This window comes from Zootoca vivipara, chromosome 3 (genome assembly GCF_965207765.1).
Source record: "Zootoca vivipara chromosome 3, rZooViv2.hap1.1, whole genome shotgun sequence".
Taxonomy (NCBI): Eukaryota; Metazoa; Chordata; class Lepidosauria; order Squamata; family Lacertidae; genus Zootoca; species Zootoca vivipara.
Genome location: NC_142586.1, coordinates 83,842,725 through 83,867,554, shown reverse-complemented (window position 1 = coordinate 83,867,554; position 24,830 = coordinate 83,842,725). Strand labels below are relative to the sequence as shown.

The 24,830-nt window shown below is 44.1% G+C and overlaps 1 protein-coding gene across 2 annotated transcripts in view; it reads left to right on the top strand.

The window, feature by feature from the left end:
- Positions 1-5,124: 5,124 nt before the first annotated feature.
- Positions 5,125-24,830, top strand: part of KCNK5 (potassium two pore domain channel subfamily K member 5) — a 38,117-nt gene continuing 18,411 nt past the window's right edge. The window contains exons 1-2 of one of the 2 annotated variants that reach the window (XM_035108135.3): positions 5,125-5,483; positions 5,811-6,058. In XM_035108135.3, the coding sequence (XP_034964026.1) occupies positions 5,873-6,058 (186 nt within the window). In that variant the 5' untranslated portion in view covers positions 5,125-5,483; positions 5,811-5,872. Of the gene's footprint in view, positions 5,671-5,810; positions 6,059-24,830 lie in introns of both variants that reach the window. The other variant, XM_088666583.1, reaches the window with a different exon arrangement.

Genomic DNA, 24,830 nt, shown 5'->3' with positions numbered 1-24,830 from the left:
TACACTGCTAAAACATAATTTTTAAAATTTAATTTAAAAATAAATATAATTTCAAAATAAATATTTTCATGGATTTTAATATCAATTAACAAAACATACTGACAAAGGGAAAACAGAGCTTGACAGTTGTTCAAGAAGGAAAGGAAAATAACAGCTGATGGTTTTGGTCTTCAATAAAGGCAATCAAAAATATTTGCTTTGTTAGGACAACATTCTTACTGACATTCTTTTCTTTCTTTTTTTACTAGGCAATTGTCCACTACATTAGTTGCTGCATGCAAGTGGAGAGGAATTCTGATCATCAAAATGTACATCACATGTTTTGTTTTGCTACATCTTGGTGGCAGGGGAAGATATAGGACAGTTGTCTGTGGCAAAATGTGTTTGTTTCCAGGAATGTCTCCAGCTCCACCCCGACTGAAGGTCTTCTGTTCACCTGACTCAATTCTTTCTTCTTTCCCTTCCCCGCTTATGCCTGGAACACCTTCCTAACACCTCTATGTGAAGCTGCTTCCTTTTCTAAGTCTTCAGCACAATTTTCATGGCCATGCCCTACTGAATCTAAGCTTAAAGGTAAAGGGACCCCTGACCATTAGGTCCAGTCACGGATGACTCTGGGGTTGCGGCGCTCGTATCACTTTATTGGCTGAGGGAGCTGGCATACAGCTTCCAGGTCATGTGGCCAGCATGACTAAGCCGCTTCTGGCGAACCAGAGCAGCGCACGGAAACACTGTTTACCTTTCCGCCTGAGCGGTACCTATTTATCTTCTTGCACTTCGTGCTTTCGAACTGCTAGGTTGGCAGGAGCAGGGACTGAGCAACGGGAGCTCACCCCGTCGCGGGGATTCGAACCGCCGACCTTCTGATCAGCAAGCCCTAGGCTCTCTTGTTTAACTCACAGCGCCACCCACGTCCCGTGGGTGAATAACTGATCTGAATACATATTGTTCTCCTGTTTACCTTTGCCACCTTCTTGCTCACCTGTGTGAAACCAGAAACTCCTTGGGGAAAAGACCTGCCTTTTTATCTGTTACTCCATAAACTGGCACATTGGTTGCACTAAAATAAACCAGCAAACTTCTCATCCAGATAAGGATCTGTGCATGAAAGCATATTCCAGGCATGTTAGGTCCCTCTTGCTGCTGTAGTGAGTGAACAATCTCACTTGAATCCACTTCTTTCCTGACTGGCTAACCACTAATGGAAGCCTAACACTCTAGCTAGAATTGTTTTCCAGTAGTTGTTGCATTACTTTACAGTTATCAGCACTGAATTCATCAGTCGATTTATTTCCTGGTGATGTCATTTTGCAAGATCCTTCTGCACTGCCTGCTTTGTACTTTAGTTTTTTATGTAAACTGTGGATAAAGGCTGGTTTTTAAATGTGTCACAGAAAACCACTGACAAGAGTTTCTCACTTGCACGCTATTAAGTACGCACAATGCGCTACATGCAATGCCAGGATTTATGTGGGGGTCCCTTGCAATGAATGCAGACAAACATACAGACAAAAGAATAGTTCAAAGAAAATGAACATATTTTCCCATGCTACTTGTCAGTTTCTGACTGAGGCTTCAATTCCATGCACATGGGAGTAAGTCCCATTAGAAAAAGAAGAAAACTGTTTTATACCAAGTCGGACCATTAGTCCATCCAGATCAGTATTTTCTATAGCAGTAGTCCCAGTTCCATTGGGTCCCTGCAGCCACGAAATTCTTCACTGTTGCCCACAAGCAGAGGAAAGAAAGTTATGAATCAAAATGTGCAGATACCCTTCTAAGTAATGCCTGTGAAATGAGTCATCCTGGCTGGTCATGCCTATCAGTCTTTTTCCAGTGAGTGAAGTCAAACCGCTGATAGATAATTGATTTGTTTGGACACTGGGGAATAGGAATCCCCAGGGTCCTAAAGAGTTTTCCCCCTCCTCTTTAGTGCACTTGCCCTGCTTCTGCCTTATATTCTAGTAGTCCATGGAATCTCTGTAATTCCATCTTCCCCCCTAGCAACCAGGATGCATCCTTCCTGTGGTGATTTTGTCTGGGATCAGATACTGTGCTCCCAAGAAGTTGTTTCCAGCAAATACTACAACACAATAAGTGTGGTGCGAATTAAACAATCACCTCCTCGAATGGCAAATGCAAAAACTAAAAACTTTGCAAAACAGCTTAGCCACATACTATAAATGCCTATTTCAGAAGCAAGTCTGTGTTTAATGGGGCATAAAGGTAAAGGTAAAGAGACCCCTGACCATTAGGTCCAGTCGTGATCGACTCTGGGGTTGCGCGCTCATCTCGCATTATTGGCCGAGGGAGCCGGCGTATAACTTCCAGGTCATGTGGCTAGCATGACAAAGCCGCTTCTGGCAAACCAGAGCAGCAAACGGAAATGCTGTTTACCTTCCCGCTGTAGCGGTTCCTATTTATCTACTTGCATTTTGACGTGCTTTCGAACTGCTAGGATGGCAGGAGCTGGGGCCAAGCAACGGGAGCTCACCCCGTCACAGGGATTCGAACCGCCGACCTTCTGATCAGCAAGCCCTAGGCTCAGTGGTCTAACCACAGCGCCACCTGGGTCCCTTAATGGGGCATACTCCCAGGTAAATTGGTATAGGATGGGAGCCTAGGTCTTGCTTTAAGGATGGCATTGGGGAAATATTGTTCTTGTTACTTTAACAGCTGTATCTCCACAATCAGGACCAGCAGAACAGCTTCCAAAGGAAAAATTGAAGCTAGCTGACTGTGGTGATGAGAAGCCTGCAACTCTTTATACTGTAGCTTTCTTTTATCCTTAAAAGTGTGAGACCTCACATATTGGGATGAGAGTGCTAACCTTTTACTTTCCACCCAGGGCACACCTAGCAAAACATTTACAAAGGAAGTGTGGGGAAATCATCGACAGGACTGAGCCCATGCCTGGGGAGGGGGGGGAACTACCAGTACCCACCAAACCTTAACTGTAGTCACTGAGGTTAAAGAGGTGCATTTCAAGATACATCTGATGAAGTGATCTCTAGTCCATGGAAGCTTTTGCCATAATAAAACTGGTTAGCCCTTAAAAGTGCCACAAGACTCAGTTAGCTTTGCTGCTACAAACTAATATGATAACCCCTCTGAAAAACTGAGGTAGAAAAAGCAAGCATGTTTTGTTCTTTGAGAAAATATGCTTACAACCAAATGTTTCATGAGAAAACATTACTCTAGATATGCTCGTTATTTTTATTATGACCTGTGGGAGGGGGCCAAAAATCATTTGTGTGAGAGATTTTAGACCAAGAAACAAAACTGTGTTGAGTATACATATGTACAGGGATTTGAAGGCTCATTTTCTAGTCATTATGTATCTCTTAACACATTCAGGTTACCATCCAGACATGCTAAAGATATACTTACATGCTGTTCTAATTTGTGTTTACGCAGAAGTGCTGAATTTGGAACAAGACCATCTGGGTTCAAATCTGTGCCATCTACGAAGCTCACTGGGTAGCCTTGAAAAACATGCCATCACAGAGTCCTGAAGCGAAAATGAGCCAACCTCAAAGCTCCCCAAAAGGGTACAAATAACTAAATTTATGGGACTTACTAACATGTTAAGTGTGAATAGGATTGTAGCCTTCTGTTGCTTCAGCACTGACTCATCTGCCAAAGTATGCTTGGGCTGTCAGTCTTTCTATGGACACTTGGGATGCTGTGTGTGGATCTGAGAGTTTTCTGCCACAACTGTGTTATGAGATTGTAAGCAGTAGCAGCTTGCCCACTGGGGCAAATGGGGCATTGCCCCACCAATCTCAGTCTGCGCTTAGCCAGCTCCCCACCTGCCTTCTTACTGACATCCAGTCTAGGGGGGTGGCACTGACTGACAGCTTCCTCCTCCTTCATCCCAGTGTTGCCATTTTAGAAGTCACCAAGGAGGAGGTTGGGGACAAAACTGGGGACCAGTTGTTTCTGCCTGTCATTGGTTCTAGCTCAACCTCCTGCTGGCACCCCTGCCTTCTATCCCACCAGTCAGGAGCGTAGCCAAGGGAGGGGGCAGGGGGCAGCTGCCCCCCCCCCAAAATGGGTAAATCAATAAATATACTTAACTAACTGAGGTTCTGCCCCCCTAACATGATGCCTGCCCCCCTTAGCATAAATCCTGACTACACCCATGCCACCAGTCTCAATGAGCACCAGCCATCATTGAATTTGTAAGAGATGCTGGGGAAGCAGAACCTTTGGGTGTCGGTTGCACTGATGCAACATGCCTGTCACCCACCACCTAGAGAAAGAGGGTGAGCGAGCAGCCATAGGTGATTGGACTCTCTCTTTGGAAAGCTGCACTAGGGCAAAGTCAACCCACTTACGCTTAGAGGAAGGCAACCCCACCCACCTGCTCTCCATTGTTCTTTAGCAGCTAGCATGGTGCAGTGGTTAGCGATGGACTCTGATCTGGGTGACCAGCATGAGCTCACTGGGTGACCTTAATCTGGCCGCGGCCTCCCAGCCTCACCTACCTCACAGGGTTGTGGTGAGGATAAAGTGAGGAGGTGGGAACCATGTACACTACCCTGAACTTCCTGAGAGGAAAGGGGGAAAGAAAGGGGGGAAATAGCCCTCTGTCATTTAGTGGTGGGGCAAAAAGGACTGGGGTGCAGCACGGAGGCCCCCACCAAAACGCACTGCTGCCAAAGGAACCAGGCCTGCCCACTACTTTTTGTGTTTTTATCTTGTATTTTTATGCCCTGAGATCTGTGGATAAAGGATGTTATACAATTATTCTTCTTCTTCTTCTTCTTCTTCTTCTTCTTCTTCTTCTTCTTCTTCTTCTTCTTCTTCTTCTTCTTCTTCTTCTTCTTCTTCTTCTTCTTCTTCTTCTTCTTCTTCTTCATTATTCCTTTTCCAGCACTGCATAAAGCGTACAGATGAGCTTCAGCTGCAGAGTAATCATTTTATCTGAGATAAGGAACGTGGCTACTCTTTTGAACTTTTAAATCCACTTTTTTTTTACCAGTGCTGAGCATTCCCTCAGCCCTAGGAGGGCGGGAATATGAGAGTGAAAGACAGACAGACAGACAGACAGACACACACACACACTCATTGTAGGCTCCCAACCAGGTCAACGTAAGAGCAAGCACCTCTCTTAATTGCGGAGGAGCGCAGCTCACCCCGCCCAGGCGGTGGCAGCAGCTAGCTCTGGCCATTCCACGAGCTGGCACCGCGCAGGGCGGGCGCTCCGCTCCTAAATAGCTTTTCTCAGGGCGGGCTGGGGCCACTCCGTGCTGAGAGAGCGGGCCGCCGAGAGCGGGCTGGGAGAAGCTGAGAAAGAGACGGCTGCTGCCGCACGCGGCGTGGCCTCCGCTGCCGCCGCCACCACCGCCACTGCCCCCGAACGCGCCGGGGCACCGAGTCCGCGCGCCACATGGGACACAGGCGGACTGAATGAAGCTTCCCCGCTGCCTCCGTCTCTGAGGCGGGAGAACGGAGCCGCCGCCGCCGCCGGCCAACCGGTAACTGCTCCGCATGCGCCGCTGGTTGAGAGGAGTGGGGGAGCAGAAGGGCACCAAATTCAAACAGCGCCGGAGCTGAGAGGCGAAAGAGACGCAGGCAGAGAAAGGAGGACCGTCGGAAGAACGCATGGTTCGGTGGGGGGAAGCGACGAGGAGGAGGAGACGGTGGGAGGAGAGCAGGAAAAAAGTGAGAGGCAAATAAAGAGAGGGGCTTCGGGGAGGAGGAAGGGGTGGAGAGCAGAGGCAGGCTAAGGCAAGCGAGCGCGTGAGAGTCCCTCGCATTCTCTCCAGAGGGAGCTCAGGTCTGCTCTCCGCTTCCCTCGCCAGGCACATCCCCGCGGCTGCCTCTCCTTTTCGCTGTCGCTGAGCGTCCCCCACTGGGCGCCGCCATGGTCGACAGGGGTCCCCTGCTCACGTCCGCGATAATCTTCTACCTGTCCATCGGAGCAGCGATTTTCGAAGTCTTAGAGCAGCCTTACTGGAAGCAAGCGACGAAGAGCTACAAGGACAAGAAAACGCAACTCCTCAAGGATTTTCCCTGCCTGGGCCAGGAAGGGCTGGACAAGATCCTGCAGGTGAGTTTGGGAGCGGGGGAAAAGCTGCTCTTCAGAAAGGAATCCCATGGAGAAGTTGCTGGGCTGGGCTGGAGTGTGGCGGCTTGTCCACCTTCTGTGAACCGACGGTCGCGTTTGAGGCTTCCAAAGTTGAGGACTTCAAAGAGTACTGTATTATAAAAGCCTAAGCAAATGGCACCTGAGGACATGAACGCACACCTCCAGCACACGAAATAAAAAGGGGAAATACCTCCCACCCACCCCCCACACACAGAGCCGTCCGTCCCCCCACTTACACGGGGGACATCATTGTGTTCCTCCTGGGGGAAGGAGCCAACCCTTTGAATGAAAGCATCGGTTATTGTTTAGCTCTGTCGGTGCGTTTCAAACCCTGCACCTCCTCCCTCCCTAAATTGCACAAGCTTAACAATGCATGAACAAAATTCAAAGTAGATGAACACCAGGAGCGATCCGAGGTTGGGAGTATGTGTTTGCAGAACAAATCGTTCTTTGAGGGACACACACACACACACACACACACACACACACACACACACACACACACACATTAAATGTGGCATTCAACGCGAAGCTCACTTGTAACAGCAGTCTTTATTTCATTCCCCCCACCCTTTCGGAGCCCTCTCATTGTACCCTCTCAACATACAAAGGCGCTTATCTTTTAAGCAGCGTTTAAGAACTGGACTTTCCCCAGAGTCCTCAGACTCAATTGGTTTGTCACACTCTTTCCGCTCTGAAACTCCTCCTCAGTCGTACGTTGCTGGTGGCTGTTAATGTGACTTTTCTAAGGGGCAGGCCCAGCACAATTCTGTGCTGTTTTATGTCAGCAGCAGGTGCTTAGTTTCTCGGTTCCTCTTTTTCAAATGTTGTGCAGATGTTATCAGTACAACATTTAAGCCTGTGAGCAGGTGAAAAGCGTGGAAGAGATTACAAAAAGAAAGGGAGTGCAAACAGGGAGAGAAGGGGAAACTTTGTGATGTGTCCTTGAAACAATGTGCAGGTTTAAGTTTTCTTTCAATATTTGAATGGCAAGGCTTGTATAGTAATAAGCAAAACACCTGTTTCATGCTTTGCGGCTGGATAACTGAGCCGTGTGCTTGTGCGTGAATGTTTTCCTCTTGAAAGTTCAAAGGTGAACATCTGTTTAAATTAATTCGCTGGGAAATATTCCTTCCTGCAACTTCTAGCTTCTCTAGAATGTTTTCTCATTATCAGCTCAGTCTGGATACTCTGGTAGATCTGAATGTGAATAGAAAGATTCCAGTCCTCAAAGAGCTCAACTTGCAGGAGCCCCATTGATTGAGCCACATGAGATCCGGAAACAAAGGATGATGCTGAATAGTTGCTGCCCTTGATCCTTTTCTTTGTTTGCCTGTCTCTTCTTATGTGCTTCATAAGCTCCATTATGTGGAAAGTTTGCCTGGCACTTTTGTTAAGCTCTGGCTTGCACAGAGTGTGAGGCCAGAAAGTAAAATAAAGAACTGCAGGATTCTTGTTGCAGCTGCATAAAATATCATTTAGGTTGAATCCTCACTGAACTTCTAGTAGTAAATAGCAGTGGACATGTTACTGATTCTGGAACAGAGTCTTGCAGCACCTTTGAAGGTTAATCTTTATTGCAGCATAAGCTTTTGTAGACCAGCTTTTGTTTGTCCTATGCATGAAACATTGTCAGTTTTGTAAGCTCCTGAAACTGTAAACTCCTCTGGGCAAGGACCTGACCCTTTCTGTACCCTGTAAGCACTGTGTGCATTGATTATGTTATACCGTAATAACTAGCATATATGCTTGTATTACATATACAGGTATAGCTGGAAAATTATAAAAGAGGGAGGCCAAAATGTCATGAAATACAGGAAGGTTCAAGCATTCTGTGGTTGGGGTGTGTGTGTGTGTATTTGTTTTGAAAAGCTTGTTCTTTCATCTGCTGCTGAAGTTGAAAAGGGCAACGGAAATGCTCAAGGGCCTGGAGACATTCGTCCTATGTGGAAAGGTTGTAACATCTGATGAAATGGTACAGAAGGGGGCACATGATAGAGATATATAATGGTGTGAAGACAGAGAAGTATTTCTACCCTCTCTCCTAATATGAGAACCCAGGGTTATCTGATGATGCTGATTGGTAGGAAACTCACCAGGGCTCTTCTTTATGTTCTTAGTGTTTGTGGGTGGAATTAAACGTGCACTATTACAAACGTTCCATCTGCACAAGCAGAAGGTTTACCAGATGGAATGATTCCACCCCCCTGCACTGTTCTGGAGGTTCTTCTGACACACACACCCAAGCCAATTGTGGGGAGGTGAAAAGCCTGTGTGCAGGGCTTCCACTGAAAGGATCATTGGTATATATCTTATTCCTCCTGTGCTTCATCACTTTGAAGTTAATATAACTGTAGAGGGTTATGCAATAAGGGTCAATCAATTTATACAGCCCGGGCTGTATGACTGGAGTATTCCATGGTCTGTCTATCTGTTTTCACTTGTTTTGGGGATACATGGAATGGATCCAATTTTCCAATTTGAAAAAAGGAAGGACGGGCTTACAATTAATTTACTCATTGTTATCATATAGCATTGCTTTTATTGAAGTCAAAACGAAAATATTCTGACCACTGGATTCACTGGGATAACATTCCGTAATGTGAACCAAGCTAGTCATAGCTGATGGTTATCGCAGAAAACCCCTCTTTTAGTGTGAGGCTGAGCGAAGTAACCTTTTGGTTTAAATTCTTTTGTGCTGTCACTATTGATTTTCAGGTTTCTGTAACTTTATATCTCTGTTGGTGAATGATGTACTGTCATCTAAGGCAGTGGATCATAAACTTGGTGTTTGCTTGTTCTTTGTGGACTTGTATATTCTTGCCCCACACCCACCACATGGGGGGATGCTTGACAGAAAAAACTCAACTACTGCACAGCTCAGTGGAAGTTATTTGTGTGCACACGGAAGACTGATGCATGCAGCTGGTGCTTTCTTCAAAGTTTTTAGAGGAATTAGTTGCTTGGCTTAAGAGGAAAGTCAATCAAGTTTATTAAAAAAAAAGAAAACTGAAAAGTACCTCTTCAGCATGGGATGGAAATTCAAGAAAACCTGTTGGCATTTACCTCCCTTTTCATTGTTTCAGATGTCAGGTTTGGTTACCTGTTAATCGTGTGCCTTGCAAAACATTACAAATGGGTTTTGTGTAGTCGTTGAGCTAAATAATCTCTCAGCATTTTGCCTGAGGGGTCATTGTCACCAAATTTTATAATACTGTAAAGCTATGATCATTAGCCTTCCATGTATAGAATGTTGCACACAGAATATGCTTCTTGATCTTGCACAATCATTGCTACATGTTCCTATAAGCAAAAGTTTCGGAGGCTTCCTGTTCAAGGGACTAGAACTTCCTCTTTCTATTTCAAAGTTCTTCTTCAGAAGAATTCAGAAATGCTGCTGGTACATCTATCTCCTTTCCCGTTTGCTCATGTTGTGCCCCGCCCATGCTTGAATCCCTTCATTAATTTCCACTTGCCTTTTGTTTTTCACAACCGTATTCTGTCCTGTATGTACTGTTATCTGTTTCTCTCCACTCCCTCTATTACAGTGAAGTCTCATGTCAGGTTTCTATTTCTTGTATCCTGTTTTTAGTTAGGGCTCTTCATGTCTTAATTTGAAATTGTGCAAAGTTGCTAAATGTTCATAGGCTGCAATTTTACATGCATTTAGCTGGGAGTAAGCCCTGTTGGGACTGACATCTAAGTAAAAATGAATAGGGTCTGGCTGGCTATGCATGTGTGTTCTTCATTGCTGAGGATGCAACTGAGATAAAATACCCAGTTTAAGGGGATATTTGTCACTTCTCTTGTGACCTGACTCTACCTCTTCTACTGACATTGCAGTATCCATCATGCTGTTATGCCGCACAAAGTGCTACTCCATGGGCTAGGGTGGAAGTAGTGAGAAGTGTGGATTATGCTGACCTGTGAATTTGCAGCGCTGGCTCTATCATTGGGCACAGTGAAGCAGCCAACTCTGAGACTGGCAGCATGGTTTTGGAGGGCAGAGCTCTGTACTACCTGGCGCCTGCCCTGCACACTAAGCTAGTCTGCTGCTCTCAGGTGTAACTCCATCACCAACATTGAAGCAATATTCAAATGCCAGTCCAGCCAGCTTCTGTACATGGCATAGGGAGTGCCATCTGGTCCTTTGCCTTAGGCAGAAGCTTGAACCAGCTTTGGGATTATGATTTAGAACACACATAGGCCTAATTCAGTCTTAAAGGTCTCCACTTACGAATAAACCACAGTGAACATTGTGCTTGCTTCCACTTTTGCACCCATGAGGAGATCAGTTTTATACTAACCACAGTTCTCTGTTATGTCCTGACTAAAGTTTTACATTTGTTAGAACAAACCAGGATCTGCAATCATGATTTAATTCTGGCTTATTTTCACTAAACAAACAATCCACAGTTCCATGAATTCAGGCATAACGAGGAACTGTGGTTTGTTAAAAAACTGCAAGCAAAAGTTTTTCTCCAACTCAGAGGCACACCAATGAAGGGAGAGGAGGGGGTAAAGGTGCAAACTGGATACACATTCGCATAGTGGGAAACCATAGCTTCTATTACATCTGATATTTTACCCCTGTATCGGGGACTGGCTGGATGCAGAGGATTGGTGGAAAGTTAAAAGAATGGGTGATGCAAATCATGTATATGGTAGCACACATAAATTCATTGCATTGTCATGTAGAAAGAGAACCTTCTGTTCCCATTGGATTCACTGAGGGTTACTCTGAAGTAAGCTCATATGTTGTTACAGGGAAGGACAAGTCTATACTAACTGGTGAATTGCAGGAATACATTAATGCTACCCTCCTTATAGAGGTTTTATTACAATCAAGCAATATATGCTCAACACTAAATAAATGCAGCAGAAATTTAACAAAATAATTTGTTACATTTCACATCAGTACTGCAATCACAAAATCTACCCCTTTGCATTTCTTGTCCTTTTTCTTGCAACTCCCCTTGTTCCTATACTCACACATCTTCCAACTGATTATAGTAGTTCATATGCCTGAGGAGGTAGACAAAAAAACTTAGGCCATAATGGATCCTCAATATTTCAGAGAAGGTCCATGTACTTTGGCAATATACTCTGCAGCCTTTGTAGATATTGCCTCTGAAACAGTTGAAAGCTCTCAGCCTCTGATTCCTCATGTATTGACATGACTTTGACTTGTGAAGCTGAAGTGAGAGGCAGCCATAAAAATTATGATTGTAAAAAATCGTTATGAATGCAAAATGGCTTAATTGGGTGTATTAAATCTTGATGGAGTTGATCAGCTTGGAACTCAGATGCAGATCCTGCATTTAATTTTGTTTGCTTGCCTTTTTTTAATTCTTTGTTGTTCAAAGATGCATTGGAGAGGTCCCTGTTACCCTATTGTGTAAAATTGTTTAGCCAAGAATCATAGCATGTGTCCAAAAGGAGTTATACTTCCAAACATAAAAAAATAAGTAGCCAGTAACTGTTTACACACTTTGGTGAGTGAAACAGCTGAGACACTTGTGAATTTTTATTTCCTTGATAATTATTAAGAACTTTGGAAAGTGGAATTGGCTGAGAGCAGGTTTTCTTCCTTCCTTTGCTAACTGCCAAACTAGTATTAATAACTAAATGGGATAAAAAATGAAAGCAAAGTGCTTTCTTCCCTGGAGTAAATACAGTTACAGGAAGTTGAGGATGCACCCCAATGCTTTCATGTGTAGATGTCTGTCATTGCTGGAAAACTTTGGGTTCCACATTTCCAGACACAGACCATTGAAGTGCCACTAAAGCACATTACCCTATTCATGTTATGAACAACCACTGAGTCACAGAAACATGGGTAGCTTGTTGCATCATTTCCTTGGTTCTGTGTCTTGCGCAAATTAGAAATTGTGCACCTCTTGTCTTCTTCTCCCCCCCCCCCGCCTCTCTCTCTATAGCATTTGTCACGTACCAATTTATTTTTCAACAAGAACTTGATTACATGTTATGTTGCTGTGGGAATTAAACAGATGTTAACATCTGCATTGTTGCTGATGGAGGAAGAAGAGAGGAGCAGGCACACCACACTCCCAGTAACAGTGTTTAACCTGCGGCCTTCAAGATATTGTAGAACTACAACTCCTATGAGTCCCAGTTTGCATGGCCGATGGTCAAGAATGATGGAAGTTGTAATCCAACAACATTTGGAGGGCCAAAGAGTCTCAGTTCCTGCCATACTTGCTTTGAGGAATGTTTCCACCTTCATTTATAGCAAGAAGCTGTAGAATGGCTTTCTTTTCTCCCCATCCACCCTCAACCACTCAATAAGCATTTATATTGTTGCTGAGCAAATGAGATTTTTTTTCCTCAGCAAGTGGGCCATTGCAATTTGGAGTGCTGTCAAAATTATTACTGTATAATTATTAAAATGTATATACTGTCATTCATCCAAGTATCACAGGGCAGTTTGCAGTATTCAATGTAGCTCAGCAAATGCCATGGACACCCTTATTTCCTAAATGCATATGCCATTTAGGATTGGAACATCAAGATCCTGCCTACAAGGGGGCGTGTAAGGGCTGAAGTAAATTAAGATGAATACAGAATTTGCTGTGAAACTAATTTGCTATTCCTTGGAGTGTGACTGCTTCCCCTATCATATATGGGAGCACAATTCATCCAGCTTTTTTTTTTTAAAAAAAAGAGTGGAAGTCAGCAAGATGACTCCTGGCATCTTTTGTATTTATTGATTATATAGGTAATGAAAACTTGTCTTTGAATTAAGAGTTGCAGGACTATCTCAAAAGGGATCGAGGAGCAGCATGACTTCATTGTCTGGATAAGCTCTGTCTCTCAATCCCACTACTAGTATAAGCCCCTTTCATGCATGATGCGTAGATATATTCAGTGGAAAGCCTACATATGTAGAGGTCTGTAGGGCTAGCCATATTACATTTTACATTCCTACTATTTTGATACCCTCACTCCAACTTCTGTCTGACATACACTAAAGCAGATTGGCCAAGAGCTGAGCCAGTTATATTTCAGACAGTGAATTAAGGACAATGGCTATCATGACCTTTCAAGATACATACCATTGATTGTCCCAGTTGGATAAGGGGTGGGGGTGGGGAGAAGCAGCTGCAGGAAGCCTAGTTAAACCTAAATGCGAACAACAAGTTTGTGGCTTCTTACAAAGAACAGGATGCTATCTTCGCCAGAGCCGTCTCTTACCCCACCCTTGATTTGCTTCTGGGTACTTTAAAAAAGACATAAGAAAGAAGAGGAAGAAGAAGAAGCACAACATCTATATCCAAGTAAATGTGTGATGTACGTATCTTGTACACTCTTGGTGGAATTGAAGCAACATGAACTCCTCCTGAAACTTGGAAAGATACTGAGATATCTTCAGGTCTAGGACAACTCCTAGAAAGAGAACCACTATTTCTGCGATTTGCACTATGCAATCCATTATTTACTTTATTCATTTACCTGAAATCTGGTTTAATCTGGTCCCAAATTGTTCAGGAATAATGCCTTGGTATTAGCTAGGTATTAGTAACAACACACTGAACGAAGTCCAGTACTGAATAGGCAGCCAGAGCAGCTTCCTCAATACAGATGTAATATGTGCATAACCAAGGACAGGACTGCATTTAACAACCACTGTAGTATCCTGCAGCAGCAGCAGCAGTTTCCAGACCAGTCGGAATGGAAGCCCCCCCCCCGAGAGCACATTACAGTTGTGCAGTTGTGAGGATACCAATGCATGGATCATGGTGGCCAAGCTAGCCCTGTTCAGGAAAGGACATACTTGGTATACCAGCCTAAGTTGATGATAGGTGCTCCTTGCCACAGAGGTTGCTTGGTCCTCCAATGACAAAGATGGATGCAAGAGGACCTGAAAGCTATGCAGCCTTTCCTTCAGAGGGAACTTAACCTCATCCAGAACTAGCAAGCTCACGAACTCCTGGACCTAGCTATTTTGTCAAAACTCCCAGAGAGACTTTGACACATAGTTCCAGTTTTACTTAAAGTCCCCCCCCCCGCCACACACACACACACACACACACACACACACAGAAATGTATCAGTGGCAGACTTGGGCTTTCAAATTTCAGTGGCATCCTGTGCAACACCAAAATTTGGCACCCCCCTGCCTCTCAACATACATTATATAAGTCACTGTTGCGGCGCCCTCTCAGCTCTGCCCCTAGTGTGGGCAAACTGGTCATGCTCCCCTAAGTCCGCCTCTGAATATATGCAGTAGCGCTACATATTTTCTCCAATTGAGATGTACAGCTAAGGTCAATCATGTAATAGTAGTAGTAACATGAAATGTTTAGGGAGTAGCCAAGCTTCCATTTTACAGACATCTTAAGAATGCATATCCAGACCTCCTCCAGTATGGACAGCTGCTTGCTTGGACAGAAGTCCCAACAGCTGCTCTCCTTTTTCTGGCCCACACATCATTGAGTTGATCCACTTTCAGGCTTTATGATGCAACAGCACTTGCAGCTGCACTTGTTTCAAAAGAAGGGTGTTGCATTTTCAGTGGTTCCTGAAAATACAAACTTGGCTAAAAGAAAGAAGTTAGAGAAGACAGCCGTTTCCTGCACTGTTGAGGTGGGGAGGGGTGATATTTATTTGTTTTTGTACTAAGCAGATGTAAAAGCTACAGAAACTGAGGACAGGGAGAAAAAGAGAGCAATTAGTAGAAATTTGCTGCTTCCGGCAAAATGCGCCCTCCTGATCATATTTTTCAAGGGCACGTTTGCCTGCCTTAGCTGCCTGCATCTAATATGGATCTTAGTAAGAGCATATTGTGTTAGTTCTTTGAGTAGCTTATCAGCACATGCAGCTAGGCCTGTCATATGAAGCTCAGCCACAAAGCAGCAACAATTTGTGTGAAGCCTGAAGTTCTGAGTGCAGAAGTATATTCTGCAGGCACAACCTGGTGCTAAAAGCAAGACTGTTCAATACTGCACTCCACCATGGGGTTAGTGGAGGATGTGATTGCATTAAGGTACAGTATCACAATGGCACAGTCCTTGTGCATATGCAGTCTTTCTGTTTATATTCATGTCAGGAAATTGCAAAGCTCACTTGTCACTGTAAGGCTTGGTTCAAATAGTCCACTGAAACACTTTATAGGGCTTTCTGTACAGTGGTACCTTGGTTCTCAAACTTGATCCATTCCGGAAGTCCGTTCCAAAACCAAGGTGCGCTTTCCCATAGAAAGTAATGCAAAATGGATTAATCCGTTCCAGACTTTTAAAAACAACCCTTAAAACAGCAATTTAACATGAATTTTACTATCTAATGAGACCACTGATCCATAGACTGAAAGCAATAGTCAGTGTACTATAAAATAAATAAGACAGTATTGTAGATTATATAAATTTTAATTATTATTTTTTCTTAGCTGCACTGATGATAGTCATTGTTTGGGGGGGGGGAGGCTTCTATCCATTTCTGCAGTCACCCAATCAATCAAACAAACAGTAGCTGAACTGGGTTCCAAAAAAAGCCTCAAAAACAAAAACGCAAAATAAATAGCAAAAGCACCAAACTTAATCTGTTCCATTTGACTTCTGAAAAGTTCGAAAAGCAAGGCGCAGCTTCTGATTGGTGCAGGCACCCCGGAAACAATAGCCGACAGCCTCATCGGACATTCAGCTTCCGAAAAGCACTCGAAAACCAGAACAATTACTTCCGTGCTTTCAGCGTTTGGGAACCAAGGCGTTTGAGTACCAAGGCGTTTGAGAACCAAAGTACTTCCATCAGCGTACTCACCCTGATAAGACAGCTTTTATGTTGAAACTGGTGTGTGCATGTAGAGAAGTGTGGAGAACCTTTGGGCGCAACAGGTGCTTCTGAACTGCTATTCCCATCCCATCAGCTTCAGCCAGCATGGCCAATGACTTTCTTCAATGCCACAGAATATCCCAGTTAAATGTGACAGACTAACCATGATGCAAAACTAAAAAGAGAACTAAAACATATTCTGCCGAGCGCTAACCATTGGTGTACCCTACTTTTTACTGCAGGCTGTAAACTGAGGGCAGGGTCTGTCTTGACACAGTCAAATATGTTTAAATCGAAAAGTTACAACCTACTTGCATTTCTTTTTCTAATAGAAGAAGCTTCCCATCCCATACTTCCTTCCTTTGCTAACTGCAAAACTAGTATTAATAACTAAATGGTTTAGGTGCTCCTCCCTACAATCTTCAGGTTCCCCAACCCCCCATGGTGCTGTAGAGGGAAGAGGGAGGTGAGAAAGCTCCTTTCCATGAGTGTTTAACTCTGCTTTGTACATGGAAGTCAAAATTTAGGATATACGCCAATAGAATTGGATCACTATGGCATTTCAGGTTAGCTCCCTGATAACCTGAACCTAAGTTATTTACTTCAAGATTTATACCAGTATATCATATAACATGGCATTTGACTAGCCTGTTTGTGTCTTTGTAAGAATGATAACAGCATTTCAAAAAGTTTCCGTAGCAATCATATCAAGACTTGTAGCTGGTTACATGTTACCTTTTCTGAAGAACCACAGACGGAAACCCCCCTTTCCTTTTTCTTGCCTTCCGTAGTTATTTTGTTACTAGAACCCATGGCAGCACAGGAAGCAGGTTTATTTTACACAGAGCCAGACCTTAAATAGCATTCTTTGCAAAGCCCCACCCCCACCCCCAAATATTGAAATTCAAAGAAATTAGGGAAATGGCAGTTAGAACTCAAACTACATCCTTGAAATAGTGTATCCTCTTTCTAGACAGAACAGAGTACAGTAAAACCTACTAACTGACAAAATTAGTTAAGTTCTAGCCCCACTTACCTGAGACTAAGGGCTCATCCACACTTGCCTTTTGCCTCACTCTTTCCAAGCAGAAGTACATGCTTTAACACTCCAAGCATGCATTTATTTATTTACCGTATTTATTTATTTATTTTGCCCTGTATACTCTGTACAGCTAAACCAGAGCAAATGTCAATTCTGGTTTTCTGCAGATGGGTGTTTATAAGCCCTAAGCCTTGTTCCACACGACTTCCACACGACTTCCATTTGAGTAGATACCATTAGCTTGTACTGTAAGTCTGAATGTCCTACTAATTATAATGAAACAAACTTGTTCAGTTTTCCCATAAGTTACACCTTGGTATCCAAATGCAGTTTAGACAAACCCTTTGCACTTTTAATGCAAGTTAATGTGTTAAGGCCTCAACATCAATCTGTATTTAAATTATATTAAATTAACATAATTCAATTTAGGGCTATTAACCACATAAAACTGAGAGCAGCACATGACTCATTTGTAAAGCGCTGTTAAATGTCCAAGCAGCTTTTTATTTCTTCTCATTCAGCTTCATTTTATCTAAACTCCCAGGGGAATGAAGATGAGAACATCTTGTGCTTTGATTAGCCAAAGTTTCGCTCAATGAGAATACTATGCATTAGGTCTGATTTGGGCTATATGGAGCACACCAAAGCTTTAGGGGGCAATTCATTGCCCTCCCATGTGCTACCACTAATCTTCTATTGCTGGCAGTCCTCCTGACCACATCAGAGTGGGGCCAGATAAGGCCCTGTCTTTTATGTGGACTTGGATAACCAAAGTTTGATCATAAAGGCTCTATTTTGTGCCGTAGTTAAGCTTTTGAAAAATGTAAGTTCCTGAATATGGAACTTACATATGGAATATGCTGGATTTTCAGGGTGCCATTAAGGTGAAGTGCCATTAAGGTGAAGATATGCAAGGAGGCATCTCTCTCTATCTCCTTCAACAGCCTTTAAACAGAATCTCACTTTTTCTACTTGGGTACACAGATCCACATATGAAACACACACATATGTGATCCAGCAAGTTTGAAGACCCGCTGTGCAGAAGTGGGCATGCCTCTTACTACCACCCGCAACCACAAAATTCTTTGGAGCAGTGTTGGCAAAGAACTGGGATGATGCTACTGAGTTTTATTGTTTGTTTATAAAGTTTAATATCCCACTCTTGAGAACTGAAAAGCCTTGCAGTTAAGGATTAAAAAATGAGGAACCAGTGGAAGAAGATAATAGGAAACAAGCCAAAAAGAGACACAGACTGAAAATGAGATAATTTGCATGTTTAGTCACATGTGAACTAAAACTGTATCACCCATGCAAGTGTTACAACTCCAGATTCTTTGCACTGTAAGACAACATGCTTGTTGTGCAGAATCAAAAGCAGATTACAGTACTTTGGGGTGGGGAAGAGATTTTTCCCCCAGTTATCCATGCTGTTTCTTAAACCACCTGTGTTGACTGAACATGTCTCTTTAACTACAATTATTTAATGACTCCTCTAAAATAGTTATCTAAATTGCTGTTTCATGACACAGTAACCAGTTACTGGTTTGGCAATACTCACCCTTGGATAGTTTGTATAGCTGCTTCTCCTTTTTTAATTATATGGGATGGATGTTCTCTTGGATTTTGTTTGGTTTACATGTAGGACAACTAGATGGAAACTCACTATGAAATGATGAACTTGCTGTTTCAAGTTGAACATAAAGATTTTGTAAACTCAGTGTATTGTACCTACAAGTGGAGTCTACAGTGGAGCATGTGAGTCAGATACCTCTTCTCTTTGAGTGGGAGTGTGTCTAGTTTCTGTGTGAGGTTTAGTTTAGTGGGTGGGCATCCTATGGTTTCCCATATGTTGTTACATTTCATCTCCCACCAGCCTCAGCCAACATCACCAATGATCAGGGATGATGGGAGTTGTTGTCCAGCAACATCTAGAGCAGGCATCCCCAAACTGCGGCCCTCCAGATGTTTTGGCCTACAACTCCCATGATCCCTAGCTAACAGGACCAGTGGTCGGGGAAGATGGGAATTGTAGTCCAAAACATCTGGAGGGCCGAAGTTTGGGGATGCCTGATCTAGAGGGTCACAGGCTAGCCAGCTTTGCTTTAGATACATGTAGTCCAAACTGGGAAGTAAATTCTGCTGGGGTCAATAAGGCTCACCCAAGTAAGTGTGCATAGGATGGTAATTTTAGGTAATTTTTTAAGGAGGAACTACGGTACGATCGAAATTACTGTTCTTAAGAATTCAGTAAGATTCCAGAGCTTTCAGGAACAGAAACCTCCCGCAGCAGCCTGTGTGTGGGTTTGTTTGGCACATCAGGTTAACTAACTCTGAAATATGTTCGTATGCATGAGTATTGACTGTGTACCTTTTTATTTATATTTACATTTTATAGTAGTATACATTGCCTTTCAACCAATACACCCTTGATGTGGCTGTTTAGAGTGTTTTCTCATTTCTGTTAAATTCTTACACCACTTGAATTTTATTTGTTGATAAAATACTAAGAGTGTGGCAATTTCAGGCCTGGGGGGCTTAGCTCTATAAAGTGAGCCATCTTGCTAACTGTTTTAAAACCAAATCATTTTTGTACTTTGCATTCTTAAGTTTGGGGTGATTGTAGTGTTTTGAAGTACGTATAGTAGAAAAGGGCTGACACGAGGGGAAAGATTCTTCTTTTAAAATAACACAACAGTGGTTCTGATTTCCCAGGATATTTTCCCATTTTCTCTAAAAAAAATGAATCCTTGTTCTCCATGCCAAGGGGAAGAACACTGAAGTAATGAAAGTGTGTACTTGTGGATCTTGGGAGGAGTCCTGTCCTCAGGCAGACATGCTCTGTTTGGTCAATTACTCTTCTGTAATTTTCCATGCACCGCCTTTAAGCATCACAAAATTCTGCAAAACTTCATTTGCCATCTGTCTCGAAAAACCAAGCTAATCTTTCTGGAGAACAAATATCTATCTGCTGATGATTGAGCTAGTAGATGTTTGCAAAGCTCTGCAGGGAAAACAAGATGCACCATTCTTTTGTATCTCACTTTGATTTAAGATCACACTATTTCAACAGAAGTTATCAATACTGGTGTCCATTTTTTTGTCATACTTTTTGTTATACTTGGTTTTTAAGGCTGTTAGTTCTCTTTTAGGCAACTGAATTCCAAGCTTGTCTTGGAGCAGTGTCTATGTTTTTCTTGTGTTTGAGGTTTTTGAGATTAACTATAAATAAAATTTTGTATCTAGGAGCACAGGCATCATTTGTACTTCTCATCCTCATACATAGGCCACATATATCACACTAAGTCAAACTATGGTTTTATTAACTCAGAATTTGTGAAACAAGCCAAGCTTAAGCCAAAAACCATCCATCCAAACAGACAAACAAACAACCCTAGGTCTGTTCTGTTATTCATTGACTTGCTTCCTCCCCCCACTTTCCCACCCTCTCCTTGCTCTCCTGAAAGCCATTGAGGTACCCTGCTCCTGCTTACTGGATCACAGAACCCCTTCCCATTGGCCAGCTGCTAGAGAGGAGGTGTGAAAATTTTCTCTTGAGTGCTTCACTTGCTCTTGTCAACAGCTACCGGTAATTCCCCACCTTCCCCTATCAAGGAAATACCTGGAGTTCTTAGCAGTACACAGTTTCTTAACACTTTTACTTGCTCTACTTTGCTGCTGCAATGGTTATCGACTGTATTTCCCCAACTGCACTTTATAGAAAATTTAGAGAAAGTTAAAGACCACAAAGCACATCCTTGCTTAATGCACGCACTGGCAACCTAGTTCACGTAGGTCAGTTCAGGGAGTTAAAGTGTGACATAATTATTGTGTCTACTGCTACCTGTGTGAATTGTTTTTGAAACCTAGAACAGCAGGTATCTGGCACATAAACATGACTTAAAACACTTCCCCATAGGTTAAAGGAGGCATGTAATATAGCTGCATTTAGTTGCAATCTTTCAACAGTGCAATCTTTCAACAGTGCAAACATGGACTAAGAAATTAATTCAAAAAGGTCCCTTTTAAGTTTTCCTCTGCTATGCATGTTGCAGTTGTGAAACAAAAGCCACATTGGTAGGGAAACTGATATTGTTACCAGGCACAGTTGGCAGTGACAATGGCTTAGCACTGAGAGAAATTTTGCTTTACAGCTGCTCTTGCGTAGTGTCTTTGCTTGGTGGGCAATTTCTATTGTCCAATCACACTTAAAGCATAGTTAAGGAAGTCCCCATGTTTGCACGTAATGTTAAATCATAGTTAAGTTCAGTAAGCCAACAAATATCCATGGCTTATCTCTGCTAATGAACCATAGTTAATAAGCTATAGTTAAGGCACTGGGCTTGGTTTGCACATAATTCTAAACCATGGTCCATGCCACATGAATGAGGGTTTTAAGTTGTACTCTGACAAATACGACACTGGGATAGCCACATTTTAATGGTAGTTCATTTAAATATTTTGATTTTGTTCAATTTTATAATGTGCTTTAACACTTTGAATGGAATTCTGTACTGAAGAAATCTGCCCGCACCAAATTGTTCGGCTTTCTGACAGCAGGCTCTTTCTCAAATGCTGCTTGTTTGTCTTTAACCACTGTTGACACTGATTTCTGTTTTCTGTTCTGAAGTACTCTCCAAACTTCATGACAAGGAGATAATTCTTGGCTGTTTTAAATGGGGGGAAATCATCCAAATCTGGAAGGCCATTCCCCACCCCCACTCCAGTTGTCTCAGAAGTAAAACATGTCCATTGTGTAGTTATATTAACTTGCAGGATTAGTATCTGTTAAGAGGACTGGTAATCGGTGATAGCCCTTCTAGTCAAGGATGCTTGTAACTTATTAACTAGAAATGGTTTCTGCAGTTGGGGAAAAGAAATAGAAAGTAAGTTCAGTGTTAAACCAACATGTAAGGATGGAATAATTGTGCTTTCATCCTAGCTTCTGCTTATTTGCTCTGACATCATGGAAGTAGGTCAAAAGTTCAAGGATGACAGTGATTTGCTCTGGGTGTGATCCAGCAGTCTGTGATGCCTGGTAACCTTTTGTTGGCAGTATGGTGTTCATTTGCACTGTAAGCTGCAGGACAACTGACAAACAGAGGACCCAATTTATAGTTGCCAATTTACATGCCATGATTTAAGTTTTCTTTTACCTTTTTTGTTAATGTATGTGAGGGCAGCATGCATAACCTTCCCCTATTGCAATGTCTTCATGAACATAGGTTCATATAGCAATGAGTTTGTGAATGCCAGATCCTTCGCTAAATTCCTGGGTCTAGTGGTTCTTGGAGTTTATTCAATGCTTAGACACCTTAGAGCAGGCATGTCAAACCTGCAGCCCTCCAGATGTTTTGGACTACAATTCCCATCTTCCCCAACCACTGGTCCTGCTAGCTAGGGATCATGGGAGTTGTAGGCCAAAACATCTGGAGGGCCGCAGGTTTGACATGCCTGCCTTAGAGTGTTAATATGGGTTGCCAAGTGTTGAATTTAGCAGTGTCAAAATCATAGCTGTCAAGTTTGCCCTTTTCTTGAGAGGAAGCCTATTCAGCATAAGGGAATTTCCCTTTAAAAAAAGGGAGAACTTGACAGCTATGGTCAAAATACAGGCCAAACCAGTCCCCCCCCCCCCCCCCCGTGCTCAGGAAATCACCTGGGAGAAGAGCCATAATGGATAACAAAAGAAAGGTAATGGGCAACTAAACAAAGCAGATACACTGTGCTGCAGATGGGTGTGTGGCGCGACAGCCATAACCCGCGGGCCTTGGAGAAATCCAGGAAACTGTTGAATCGCGTGTTGGCACGCAAACTGCGTTACATGGAGGGCCATGTTGTGGAGCACCCTGAAATTCGGTTCAGTGAGGCGGCTCTCTTCCGTGATGATGGCGTGCATCTTTCAAATCAAGAAAATGACATCTGGCTAGCTGATATCACACGAAGCATTAGGGCTTGGTTACAGTGGTGAGGGTATTGGCGGCGAGCCCTTTGGCTCGGGTGGCGGTAAGCATTGAAATATGGAGTTGTCTGGTGTGTTCGAGGACTGGTTGTGGCCATCATCCAACCCTCCTCTTATAGGGGTATCCCCTTAAGGGATCCGGCGGTCGTGGATCCCGTCCGACGCCCTGCTGGTGGCTAGGGCCATGGCACGACCCCCGGTGGCACCAGGGGGAGCTTTCAGTTGTATTTGCATCAACAGGCTCCTTCCTTGGGGTGTTAACCTGATATGACCCCCCGCTGAGCGGGGTGGAGTCACGCTTGCTAGAGAGTCCAATGCCTAAGCCAATACCTCTCACTTGCTCTAACCAATAAAGTTGTGGCCTTATTCTACCCATTAACTCAAATACCATGTGTGTCTTTATTTCTCGCGGGGGGCGGGTCCTCGAACCGCAACAGTAGTTAGCAGAAAAAAAGCAGAGCTATATTTCGATTGCAGTTGGTTGGGATAGAGAGAGAGAAATGCCAGGCTCTTAAATGCAGCAAGCTGAACAGAGGGTCAGAGAGACATGATTTCTTTTTAGCTCCAAGGCTGAGCTTGGAAGAGCTTGGGAGAAACAGGACCCTCTTGGAGTGAATGCTTTGAACCCTTTTATCATCATAGGCTCAGGTTGTATACAGTGTTTCTCCTAAAATAAGACGTGCCTCTAAAATAAGCCATGGCACGATCTTTTAAAGCCAAAAAAAATAAGACATCCCCCCAAAATAAGACGTGTTGGGGTACCGGTACCTACCCGACCCTGACGTTCGCGGGACCCTCCTGGGCAGGAGGAAATAGCCGCCTCAACCCTGCTTTGATGCCGTAGCAGGAGACCCGGGAACTCCCCTGCGGAAGAATCGGGCACGTGCGCAAAAAACAAGTAAGCGGCGGCTGATCCTTCTGGCCCCGATGCCGTCCGACGCCACGAGGAGCTGCAAGAAAGGAGCCTCAACTGAAAGGGGGAGCGCGAGCGCTCCAACGCAGCCGTTGCTGGAGTTAGCCCCCAGGCGTCTCCAACCGAGAAGAAGCTCCGCAGAAAGCCCCCTAGGAGGTCAGAGAAAAGGCAGCTTCGTTGCTGAAGCCGCACACACCGCACACACCGCCGCTCCTGAGCGCTCACGGCTTCTCGAGCACTGGCGGGGTGGCCGCGCAGGCAGGGGACTCCCAGCAGCTCGGAGCTGCTGCTGAAGAGAGCGCACACGCCGCACAAAAACGGCACCGTTTTTGTGTGGCATGTGCGCTCTCTTCAGCAGCAGCTCCGAGCTGCTGGGAGTCCCCTGCCTGCGCGGCCACCCCGCCAGTGCTCGAGAAGCCGTGAGCGCTCGCGGCACCGTGCTCTTGCTCCACGGATGCCTGTAAAAAAAAACGCTGCAAAAACAAAACAAATGGAAGAGAGGTGAAGGTAAGGGCTGGTGGAGGAAGGAGAGAGAGCTAAAAAGGGAGAGGGAATCATCCAGCGACGCGGTCGACCGATGATCCGAATGCTTCAGGTGCCAGGGCAAAGCCCCAGCCGCGCCGCGCCGCGCCGCACCGCACCGCACCGCACCGTACCGTGTGAAGCCCAGGGACCCGGCAGCGGGCGGCGCGCGAAGCTGCAGGACCCGGCAGCAGCCTCAGCCGTGCCGCATGAAGCCCTGGGACCCAGCAGCAGGCTCAGCGGGCGGCGCAAGAAAGCCCCGTACCATACTTAATAATGCTGTACCATGCTTACCGGTAATAAAAAAAAAAGACATCCCCCGAAAATAAGCCGTGATGTGTTTTTTAAGAGGAAAAATAAATATAAGACGTGTCTTATTTTAGGAGAAACACAGTATGTGTGTAATTATAATAAAGACACCACAGTCTCCGCTGTGCCTCAGTTCCAAAGGAAACCAGAACCCTGGGCAAGCAACTGGACCCCTGGAATCTCACACCGCTCAGAGACTGGA